Raw genomic sequence first — 12,707 nt, forward strand, 5'->3', positions numbered from 1 at the left:
AATAAACAAACTCGGGCTTTTTTTTTGCTACTTGCGACGCGCAATCCACTTTGACGCTGCAGTTGCTGCAAGTGCGCTCGCACTTTCACAGACTGTATTCGAGACACTACCATGGTGCTCGACAGCGTTATAAACAAGGCTCTGGTCACCCAGTGGATCGTTGTTCCACCATCGCAGCAATTAAAACAGTCGGCGTCGCGCCCGCCGCGCAGACGGGAGGCGCGGTGGCACTCTACGTCGGTGGCGCCCTCAGCGAAATGAGCGGCGGCAGTTTGCAACTCTGCCGACGGCGCCTCCCTATTGTTCTCTCGGCGTCTTGACAGGCACAGAGTTTATCGAGGAGGCTATGGTCCAATGCAGCGTCACCTCCGTGAACTGCATTGCTCAGTTTTCCTGGGAAGAGCGGCCAGAGGGGTGCGGCGATGAATAGCGGCGGGGCAGAGGGGACCGGGAACGACGATCGTGCGGAGAAGGTAAACGGGTTGGTAAAGGAGCGTCTCGGAGCGGTGAGTTGTTACGAGCGGGAAACTGCAGGGGTCGGTTGTCGTCGCGGCGAATGTCAAAAAATGAGCGAGGGGAGAAGGTTGGTGATACCGGCAGTGACGGGAAATATGCCCAACGCCGTGGCAATGAAAACATATGGGCTTATCGTCCTGGGTTCTCCACTGGGCCGGATTCCGATAGCGGCGCAACGTTGCTGTATTTGTGTAAGGCGGAAGAACAGAACTGACCCGAGGGTGAGGCAGGGATGCAAAAGGCTGGAGTCCTGCGTTAGCCAGCTCTTCCCTCACGACGGCTTGGATTAAAGAGACTGTCGGTCGGGAGTCGTCGGAAGGGCGTGCGAAATAGGAAGGTGGCGACGCCGCCTCAATTTCACGACGAACGATGCGGACTTGGCTATCGGTGGTCGGTTGCTGATTGGGCGGCTGAGCGTCCGCGCAGGACGATGTAGCGGCCGTCTTTGAAAGCCGCATGAATTGTTGGGCGATGCGGCGACTCTTCAGTGCTTCGAAACGCCGGCATTCCTTGATAATGCCTTCAATGGTCGAGCAGTCCTTAAAGACCTGCAAGTTGAAAGCATCATCAGCAATGCCTTTTAGGACGTGACTTTGTCCGCCTCGGTCATGGTGGCATCAACTCGGCGGCAAAGGGCGATAACGTCAAGGATGTACGACACGTACGACTCCGTGGGAGATTGGGCGCGACAGGAGAGATCTTTCGAAGCCGCGCTCTGGCGGCCAATTGGTTTGCCAAATAGGTCACAAAGCTTCTGCTTACATAGATCCCAGCTGGTCAGCTCTGTTTCATGAGTGTCAAACCAGACGCGTGCTGTCCTACTCAGGTAGAAACCCACATTAGCGAGTGTCACTGTCGGGTCCCACCGATTGTTGGTGGCGACGTGTTCCTAATTCCTAATCCAGTCATCAACGTCGACGTTGTCGGTGCCGCAAAAAGATCCTGGGTCGCGGGGTTGGATCAAGATCACTGGCTGGGGTGCCGGTGTTGCGGTTGACGCAATATCCCCGCCTGTTGAATGGTGGAACTTGCCAGGACACGTCCGCTACGGAGTTCCGTCTTGAGTAGTACCCCAGCACCTCCACCAAAATGTCACAGGAAATGGTATAACTGAAAATATATTTACAAAATATCTACAGCGAGCTGTAGCACTGCCAAGATGTCGGAAAGACAATCTCTTCAATCGTGGTCTTCTTCACCCAGATGGTCAACGTCATCTTTGTCCCATTGCGCGCAGTCTCGTAACAATATGATTGCCCCTGGGAGTGCTAACACCTCCGGGCTACTCCCCTATTTCTTCACCATCACTTTCCTCCAGTGACACTGGGCTCACCAGCTTAGACCCTCAAGAACCCAGTCCCTTACGGGGCCAAACGGAAGGTATCGCTCCGCCAACTCCGCAAGTACAGTCGTGTCATCGACCACACCGCTCCTCTGTGCTGGGACCAATCGGTCGATTGCCAACCTCTGATTACATTTGGAGTTAGTCTCATCAAGCAGCACCTTCAAAAGGTTCCATTTGCCTCCCGTGCGCATCTGCCCGTCTACATTAGAGCGAACTGCTGCCGAGACAGCTCCTGACAATAGTCCTCGATTTCTTTATTTAGGAGCGCTATGCGTTTGCGCAGCCTCCTATTGAGCTTCTTCGTGCGCCATTTCTCAACCAGTGATTTTTTAGCTTCCAACAGATGCGCAAGACGTGAGTCTATTGTATCCACCTGTAAGTCAGTCTGTACCGTCTTGGTTGCGAGGAGCGATCCTCCGCTAATCGCGAGAAGAGGTCCTCCAACGTGCCATATTCGGTCTGATCAGCCTTGCGGCGCTTTCTAAACTCGTCCCAGTCCGTCACCCTGAACTCCCTAGGCGGAGGCGCCCGGCTTTGCTGGGTGACTAAGAGGATAAACAGATCGTTTCCCAGGAATTCCTGCAGATTAGCCCCCTGTAGGCCCGCCGCGTTTTTGGTAAATGCTAGATCCGGAGTGGTGTCTCTCGTAACGGAGGTGCCCACCCTAGTTGGGAACTGAGGGTCCGTGACCAGTTCTAAGGAACAATCCGTCATAGCTTGTAACAGGAATCTCCCCTTAACAGCCTTTGGATATCCCCAGGCTGGGTGGTATGCATTAACGTCCCCGACAGCTACGAGCGGCGACTTGCCCGCTAGGGCAGCCGTCATTGCGACGACCGAGGAAAACGCCTGCTTGTGATTCCGAGGGGTACTGTAGACATTCAGTATGAAGATGCTACACTTAAGCCAAGTATTCGGGATGATTTTGACCAGCTGGACCTCCAAAGTAGAGTTGCCTAGATGAAGCTTGTGTTCGAGAGAGAGAATAAACTTTAATCCAAAGAGCACGCGAGCGTAGGTAGCTCCCCCGCTCTGCAGTGGGTGGTCCCCTCAGTCCAGGAGTCCAGCGGCCTTAGCTGCCCTTCACGCTCGATTGACCAGGCTGAGCTGGTCCGTTGAGTCGGAGCTGGACAGCGCTGCCTCCGATTGCCGTGTGTTGGGGTGTGTTATGGGTGTAAGCTGTGGTGGTGTTGGCGCAAGCCCATACCATGTGGTAAAGTGTTGCACATTGATCACAGTGTGGACATTTATAGGAATACAGCGCAGGGTGTATGGCATGTGTTCGACAAACGCACATTTCCTCGCAACCAATATAGCCAGTCCGCGTTGCCCCTCCCCCCTAACTGATACAGATCGATAGCCAGGCAAGGCACCGCCGCATCAATGGTTTCCTCTAAGGCAATCACATGCGGCCACACCGCGAATGGGGCAATGTACTGCTGGAGGGACGCCTTACGCTTCCTAAACCCCGCGCATTTCCACTGCTAAATGGCAAACTCATTTGCGCTGGGAGCCATGATTACTACCACTGTTTTGCCGACTTCTCGGCACGTCCTTATGTACCAGGGCCAGAGCCATTGGCATACCAGGTCCCGCCTGGGGAACCAGTGAGACGGGCGTCACCGGGACGACCAAAGAATTCTCGCCGAGACCAAGCCTGCTTTCGATCACTGCGACTTTACGTGCTACGAGGTCAGAACATTCCGCTTGCCGCACAACCAACTTTTGCAATTGCTTGATTGCTTCAAGGACGACCGAGTCGGACGCCGCCGCAACCTCTCCTTCCGGACCTATCTTCCGCTTAGCTCGTCGCCGCTCCGCTGACGGAGGCCGCGCCGGGGGCTGTGCTGAATTCCTAAGAGCTTCGAATTCGACCCTCATCTGCTGAAGCTGAGCTTTCAAGGTAGCGTTCTCCTGAATTAGAAAGGCGACCCTAGGGTCTTCCTTTTGTTCTGGCAGTGCCACGTGCGTTACCTGTGCTGGCTGTTGCGCCGGCCTTGGCTTGACTCGATCCGCCCAGGTGGTGGGAGCCTCTTGGATGCGCACCCTAGAGCGGGAGCGCCCCCTGGAGCGAGAGCGTCCGCGGGAGCGAGAGCTCCTCCTGGAGCGGCTACGGCGCCTTGAGTGGTAAACGGAGGGTAAACGGTCTGCGATTGCTGGCGAGAGAGAGCGCGTTCTCGCCGGTGGTGCCACACTGGAATCCCGTGATGTCAGACCTTCCTGGGCCTGCAGGCGTTTCTTGGCGCGCTTTCTACGCCGTCTTGTTTGTCTCACCACGAAGGGGACTTGGTAACGATGTTTGTAGGACTTGTCGTCGGCAGATCGTTTTCGCGAATAAAAGCCCCTTATCCACACCGCGGCATCCTGTACAACCGCTGCCGCTCGGTTTTGATCAATTAAAGCAAGTTGAGCTGCTTCACGACTGTTGAACAGCGATTTTCGTATTCAGGGGGTGAATAACTAAATAACTCGCTTTAAGCTCACTTTTTGTTTAAATCCAAATGCTTCTTTTTAAGGTCAGCATCCCTGTATTTTACAGTGTAAGAAAAGGCTCCACGTCTTTATAAAACCCCACTCTATTTAACAGTAAAAGAATTACACTTTCTCATTATGCATTCTTTACAAACCTCTACTTTTTTTATTCCCATTTCTTTCTTCGTTTTATAAATATCAGAAATATCATTGCTCTCGACATATCCACTAACGTCGACATGTGCTATGAGGGGCTCAGAAGACGAAGAAAAAGAGGTGTCGATCTAGAGCGTGGAACGCCACAACCACTCAGGACAACAACAACAGCAACAACAGCGTGGAACGCAACAATATATATCCCAATGATCTCCATCCAGAACAGGACTCAACATTAACGCACATCATACGTAAGGCTCTACATCTACGCAAGCAAGAGTGGACGCCGTTCATCATGAAGATATCACTTTCACAGAGACGCATAAAAGTGGTCTTCCTCGTCATCACTGCGACGACCATGGTAAGCGTCGTGCTCCTCACGCAATTGATGGAGTGGAAGATGGCGACGTCATCCCTTCTTGCAGCAGCCCAGCAACGCCAGCCGACGCTGCTGGATACATCTCTACACTCTCAAGACGCGCGAAAGGACGCGCAGCAGCAAAGCGACGCAACGCTGTCAACAAAGCGGCACTGCCCGTACCGGATCGATTCGCTGGACGGTCACGACGCACAAGGAATGGAAATGGGATGGCACAGCGGAGGCTGGGCGGTCCGCCAACTTTGCAGCCAACCTCTAGACACACTATTCTTCGTGCACACTGCGCCGAGAAGCTGGCAGAACCGCGCCCACCTGCGTGCCACTCTCTTCGAAGAGGCGGCTACGAAATTCTTCAACTGGACAGTCGTCTTCTTTGTTGGCGAAACCGATGACCTGGCGGTGAGGCATTGGACGGCGCTCGAGGCGAAGGTCATGGGAGACATGGTGATGCTGCCGTACAACGACACTCTCCTGACCGTACTGCACAAGTTCATCGGGGGCATGAGGTGGGTGATCGAGTATTGTCCCAACGTGCGAAGCATCGTCAAGATAGACGACGACGTCGGCGTACACCCATTCGAGCTCCGGCGATACCTGGAAAAAGAGCTGCCGCGTAATAAGAGCTATATGCACTGCTTCGTTTGGTTGAGGAATAAGGTGTACCGCGAGTCATTCCATAGGTTCTGCATCCGCGAGGACGACCTCGCCCAAGACAATTACCCTCTGTTCTGTTCGGGTCGCTCCGTGATCATGACGGTAGACACGATGCGGAAGCTATTCAGAGCCTCCAAGATTGTAAGGGCTTTCGCCACAGACGACGCCTACGTGACCGGACAACTCGCCTTGTTCGCCAACGTGGGGCACATATTTATTAACGCCAGGATGGATTGGAGTACATCGGACAAGACCGAAGCTATGCTGGAAGGGAAAGTGATATTCACGCACGAGTTCTTTGAGTACGGAAATTCCATTGACCGCAGAGCGCAGTGGGGATTGATGCTCTGGAAGCACATGATGCAGACTACTGGCCGGCACCCATTAAACTTGTCATACCGACTTGAAGACAAGCTGTACCGACTCGATTTTCACAGGACACGCCGCGCCCTACAAGATTCTTTCTTGTACTTGCAAGCACCCGAATAATTTTCTTCCAAGCATCGGTGCAGAAGAACATTGCCTTGTGTTTACGGTCGACACGTTTATGAGTGGGCTGGCCAATGTTTACAGCGAATACAACCTCATACACGATAAAGTCACATGGTAAGCCAATCTAGAATATGGCAGGTCTACGGCAATAAAACGCCACTTTGTTCCCGCCAAAATCCATTTGCACCACGAAGATGTTTACTAATTTAATGATGTGCACCTTATACTCCGGGTCCACGTCTCCTTTCGTGTATGTATCATGCATTTTCCCGTAGAATGTTGAAATGGTGCTTTCCTCATATTTTCCGAAATACCATTTAGTTGTTTCTTTCTTCGAGACCGAGAAATGAAGGGTCGCAAACATCGCTTGCGTTAGTTTCGTACTTGCAGTTCAATTTACTACTACCACCGGATCTCCTAAGTTGCATCTGTGCCATTTTCTGCGAATGATAAGCTCCCGCATCGCTTGAGCGTTGCAACTCCATGACTCAGTATAGGAGTAACCATAGGCGCGTCAGTCGCGGAACTCGCCACTCATAATGATGTGCTTTTTAGGGGCGAAGCTCCTTAGGGTGTGGGTCTGTCCCTGCTCTGTAGTAGTAGTAGTCGTCGTAGTAGGTAGCCACGTCTACTTTTATGAGAAAAAGAGTGCTGGTCTGATCCGCGGCCACCCGTGATGCTGTTCTCGTACCATTTCCGTCCTGGCATGAAGGTTTGTTTGAACAGATTTCATTTTACCGCATTATTTCATCAAGCGGCCATTTATGTTTTGCCCTGCCTCAGACAGCGCTTCCTTTATGTTGAATCGGCCGCATCTGGCTGGCATTGATAAAATTGAGGAGGCGCTGCGTGAGACATGGACGCCATCTGGCAATACATCGGGAAACATGAGCTTGTGCAGAGGGTTTCCTTCCTCCATGGCAGAGGGCGCTCGTCGGCGCGCAGTCGGGGAACGTCGTTCGTCGGCGCTCATAGCATGGCATTTTCAGCGCAGCTTAAAAAACTAGGGTCTTTAGAGTTACGTATCTATGTATTTTCTATTAAGGGAACACACCTCCTAATACTTACCTAGTGATGTTGCGCCTCAGATATGCGTAATATTTACTTTGTGATCGATAACGTTCACAAGTATGAACAGCGGTACCAGTTTAAGTAGTGTGGGCGGAAAGCAAGTGGTCCAACTTTGGCCGGGTGGCTGAATCGGGTGAGAGACAGACAGACAGACAGACAGACAGACCAAATTTTCAGCGTTTAAGTTCCCGAAGAAAGACTATCGTCTATAAAAAATTCCGAGAGTTGTGGCCGTAGCGGAATCGAACCAGGGACCCCTCGCTTCTGAACGCGTGGCGCTAACCACTACGCCACGAAGCGCCCATGGACAGACGCACCACGATGGCAATAAATACCCAACATTAACGAAAGACTGCGCGTTTCTAACGTGTTTGTGCTAGCGCGTTACGGCCCGTGCAAGAAGCTGGTGTAGGACGCTGTGGCCTCTCCGCCTTACCCCCGTATTCGTAAACGCTGATGGCGTCGGCAAACGCGGTGCACGTTCCGGGATGTGTAAACGGCTGCGTAAGACGCTGTGGCCTCTCCCCCTTACTAGAGAGTACTGCACGTTTCTAACGCGTTTGTGCTAGCGTCCCCTTAAGCGGGAGATGGTGCAATTATAATGAAGGGCGCTGTTATAAAGTAGGAATGACGTCACATATGGCGCGTGTCATAGGTGGAAGTCAATCGTTCGATTTAGTGCGGCGAGACTGGGCGAATTACACGGAAGATTCACGGTTTACCGATGATTCCCTCCGGAGCTTCGCCCACTCATCATCATTCACCCCGTGGATATGCGGTGTTTTTTTTTCTTACCAATTATGCTGCTTTTTATATATTGTATAAGCAATTATACGGACACTCGAGAAACGTTTTCGCAGTCGCCCTTGCTGTGCTGTGACTGTACCGACAGCGCATGCTTGGTCAGCACTTGGAGGGTGTCTTCAGAGGCGCCAGCGACGCGGGGTGCGTTTGGATGCAAAAACGACCAAAGTGGGCACACCATCGTCCTCCTCCCTCCTCTCAATCGGCTTGGAACTATTCTCAACGTCCTCTTCGCCCGCCGCTCCTTGTGGAGCGGCGGGCGAAGAGGACATCGAGGCACCCTACCCTGAACCACAGTAGGGAGTCTACAGGCAAGCGCTGTTTGTAGGCTCCCTAAACGACAGAGCAACGCTCTGCCTTGCACTGCGGGCACGAGTGTTGTGCGCACATTCCGTCCCAGCTGTGCAGCTGTGGCCATGCAGCACCACGGTGCAAGCGCTGGTCAGAGCGGAACGGACAGCAAACGTCAATCTAAAACTATCTAGTTTAAGTCATTTCAATGGCAAATGGCCAACACCGACGGCCTTTCGTGGCTCCTGTCTCGAGCACCATGGAGGTAACACGCCAACGCGGCTCTCCTCGTCGCGCCAGCGTTGTTAGACGCTGCACGTGCTGGGTCGCGCCAATCGGTAGAGCGGCTAGAGAAATATCTTTACAAGCAAAGCTTGTTTATGTATAGCCTGAATGTCCGTGTCTGCTCGGAGAAAGTATCATCATCCGCAATGTCTCGAATGTTCTGCTTCCACAGCTGACACGTTGGCGTCCCTCGGCGCTACCACGCGACCGCGCTCGTGCTATTGGTATGGTATGGTATGGTATGCCTTATCTGATGGCGCATACCCACTGCGGGGGATTGGCCAAGATTTGGGTGGGATTAGGCAATCTTTTTAAATATTAAAATCGTTAAAGATAAATGGAGAAAATGAACAAAATAAAATATTTAAGAATTCAAGAAAATCTATTTGAAGCATTTATAAATTCCTCCACGGCTGAGCAAATATCCCTGTGGCACTTTCCAAGAGAGGAGGCTCCTAAAGAAAGGATGTTTAGAATAGAAAAACTTAAACCAAGCTGTGTAAATTTTGATTCTAGAATATTTTTCCTTAAGGAAGAAAAACGTCGGCAGAATATGAAAAAATGATCTATTGTTTCATCTTCTCCACAGAATGGGCACAGAGGGGAGGGCACCAGACCAGCCCTGTGACGATAGAAGTTTAATATTGGTACCCGACAACGTAATCGGGTAAAGATGACTTCAGTTTTTCTGGTGTGAAAGGAATTTTTGGGCCAAGGGAATAGGAGGTGTCGATATTCTGAGAAATTAGCTACAGCCGGGTTCAAGAAGTCTTGAATAATTGAATATCTCCTGAATCTAGTAGTCGTTAGGTAAGCTATTGTAGGAAGTAATCGTAATACAGGGCCACTGAGGGCCGCTCTCGCGAGACTGTCAGCCATTTCGTTCATGACTAATCCTTTATGTCCAGGCACCCAAAGCAATCTAATTAAATTTATGTGGGCAGGCACTAGAAAATGAAATATACGTAAAAGGTTAGTGACACTATTTGCTGTGAGCGAGGAGCATAAAGATAAAGAATCTGTTATTATTACTACCGCTGATATTGATGAATTCAGTTTGCGTAGGGCTAGAACTACAGCGAGAAATTCAGCCAGAAATACGGAAAAGAAGTCCGGAATCCTGATTGCGAATGACCAATTTAGAGCAGGAGAGAAAATGCCAATTCCAGATTTTTCTTCACACTGTGAGGCGTCTGTCGCAATGACCGTACTTATTGATAAACTTAATAAATGGTCTTGTAATAGGCCGTTTAATATATTATAAGAAAGGAGTTTTGCGTTGTTTGGGTAGATGTCATCATATATGATTTGTAGGTTTTCTCGCACATCACAAATAGGCGGCACCTCCCAGATACGTACATTTAAGGGATTGATTAATGTTTGTACGAAGACCACCTGGGGTGTATGAAAACGAGGCCAGTGTATTCCGAAGAATAGTGCAGGCTGGGAAATGAATACGTATTCTAATCTTGTAATAGGTGATTCATACAATTTTAAGATTGTTTGCACCGTCAGTAAACGAAATCTACACAATATTGAGGGCAACCTGACTTCTTGGTGTAGTATGTTATTGGCAACACATTTGGGTAATCCACAACACAGTCGTAGGGCTTCCCGCTCAAGCAGAACAAGGGGACGTAATTTATAAGCTGGCGCACCGGAAAATAATACACATCCAAATTCTAAAATGGGCCGCACATACATTTTATATATCATTAAAAGTGGATCTCTCCGCATTCCGGACCGACTGTTGCACAGCTTACGTAGCATACCAACGGCTCTCACTCCTTTTTTAACTATTTGGTCAATATGGCCGAGCCAGCTGAGGGAACCGTCATATACTACACCTAAATATTTCACAGACTCCACTTGAGGTATAGTCTCGAGGCGATAAGATAGCGATATGTTAACAGGATTGTTAAGAGGGAAAACCAATATCGAGCATTTTCTAACGTTAAGTGAAAGGCGAATTTTGTTTAACCAGGTTTCTATGGCATAGAGGTAGTTTTGTAGTCGATAATATAGAGAGTGGATATCACTGTCTGATGCGAAGAAAGCAATGTCATCTGCGTATACGTATGTTTGTACATCTTGATGAAGAGGAATGGAACACATCAGAATGTTAAAAAGTAATGGTGAAGTGACAGCTCCTTGAGGAACACCACGTGATTGATTATAAATACTCGAGGAAAAGCCTCTTAGAGAGCAGTAAAATGTTCTTCCGTTTAAAAATTCATCAATCCAGTTTGAAAAATAATTTGGAATCTCTAGACTTCGCAATATATCTAATACGATTAAGTGTTCAACGCTGTCGTATGCTTTGAAAATGTCTAACGTCACGAGAGCACCTATTTGCCTCTGTCGCCGTGCTAATTTTATTCTACTTTCTAAGTCCACGTGAGCATGCCAAATGGAACATGATGGTCGGAATCCAATTTGGCATGGGCTAAGCAAGTCTTTGTTCTGTATAAATTTAATCATACGGGCATATAGAATTCTTTCGATTAGTTTAACCAAATTTGAAGTTAGGGCAATTGGTCTAATATTATCTATTGTATATCCTTCCCCATGATTTTTAAGAATTGGGATGATTTTAGCGATTTTCCACGCAGACGGAATCCATGAAAACCGAATAGAGTAATTTACAACAGCTAAAAGGTCATTAGAAGCTTCCTTAAATAAGATTCTGATCATAGCAGATGTTACCCCATCCACGCCGGGAGCTGAATCAGGAAGCCGCTCCACAATTTCAGCCAATTCCAACATAGAGATTTCTGTAAAATCATCTGATGCCCTACGTAAGCGAGAACAACTTGGCAATACGGAAGAAAATCTAAGCTCTAATCCCTTCGCAATTTCTTCTAGTGATTGTTTTATTTCATCGCTACTTAAGATTATAGAGTCAATATTAATTTGACGCGGAAGAACTTTTCTACTGCGGAGAAATCGGAACAATGCGCGCTTATTTTTATTGTTAGACAGGAAATCAAAATGCTTACAGTCGAATTCATATTTGGCTTTTGAAACTGTATGTTTAAAGACTGCTCGAAAAAATTTGTAGTCTTTTGCTCCCGCGTTCGTCGTCGTCTTCCCCAGCTGGCTCCGTTGCCGCTCATTATCCCAAAGTAGAATTTCACTTCACTTCTGTCGTCGTAATGGGGAGACCGTGTTTACGGGGGTATTAGCCATTGGTTAAGGGGGTATGATCCGTTCATTGTCTTATGTGACGGAAAGATTTAATTTTGAAGCAATTTCATTTTCAAGAATCGCAAGCGGCAATGGCGGGCGGATGCTGTTAACCACGCCGCCGAGCAAAGTCGAGACATCGAACGCAAGCGTTTGTGGTTCGACGACAACATGTCCTTCAACAGTGCGATCCACTCCGACGAAGAGCGACGCAATGCCTTTGAAGTGTTGAGTGAACATTTCTCTATTAGTGGAGAAGACCTGGGTAATTTAGAGTTTGCGGTACGTGTAAGGAACATTTTATCAAGGGAAATCTGGGTCTGCATTCAGCACTGTGAAGGGGTACGTATACCGTCCATTTGTTGTGATGATGATGAGCGAAGATATCTTCGCGGAGTGGAAGGGCAGACAATTTTCACCACAAAGTTGTCAAGCACTAGTTCCCTCAGGATTGTGTCCGCGTGTAGAAAAAATATCATCATCAGCATTTTGGCCCGATGTGCGTGGCGGTTTCCCGCCAGTTGCCTTAGCACAGGTGTCAAAATGAATGACTAGCATGACTGGTAGGTAATGACATCAATACCATCACGTGCCTCTCAATCACGTTACGATTAACGATAATAAAATCACGTGTGGCGCATACCCGCATTGGATATGCGGTCGAGCCAGGGACCCGAAAGAAAGAAGGAAGGAATTAAGGAAAGAAATAAAGAAAGAGAGAAAGAAAGTCACAAGAAGAAAGAAAGAAGTTAAGAAATAAATCACGTGTGGCACATAACCGCGCTGGATATGTGGAAATGAGCAGCAGAGAGCAGGAGCGGGAGAGATCTGACGGGATCCTGACGCTGCCGTGCAGTGTGCCACGGTTATGAACGCTGTGGCTCATACGCTAGTCTATAACAATGGGGCGGACTTGGTGCAACTACCGCATTACTTGCCCATCGCGCCGGGCGAAAGCAAGACGGCGGTGTCCTTGCTCTTTGACGAATATGCCGAAGACGCTTATTATAATCAATAACGATAATATATAAATTCACTATAGCACTATTCTCTATA

The 12,707-nt window shown here is 49.1% G+C and overlaps 1 protein-coding gene across 1 annotated transcript; it reads left to right on the forward strand.

Moving 5' to 3' along the window:
• The first annotated feature begins 4,847 nt into the window (after positions 1 to 4,847).
• Positions 4,848 to 6,011, forward strand: LOC119432454 (N-acetyllactosaminide beta-1,3-N-acetylglucosaminyltransferase 3). Its single transcript, XM_037699617.1, has one exon. It carries the CDS (start codon positions 4,848 to 4,850, stop codon positions 6,009 to 6,011), a length of 1,164 nt encoding a protein of 387 aa, XP_037555545.1.
• Positions 6,012 to 12,707: the final 6,696 nt, after the last annotated feature.

The sequence above is a fragment of the Dermacentor silvarum genome, chromosome 11 (genome assembly GCF_013339745.2).
Source record: "Dermacentor silvarum isolate Dsil-2018 chromosome 11, BIME_Dsil_1.4, whole genome shotgun sequence".
In the NCBI taxonomy this organism is placed as follows: domain Eukaryota; kingdom Metazoa; phylum Arthropoda; class Arachnida; order Ixodida; family Ixodidae; genus Dermacentor; species Dermacentor silvarum.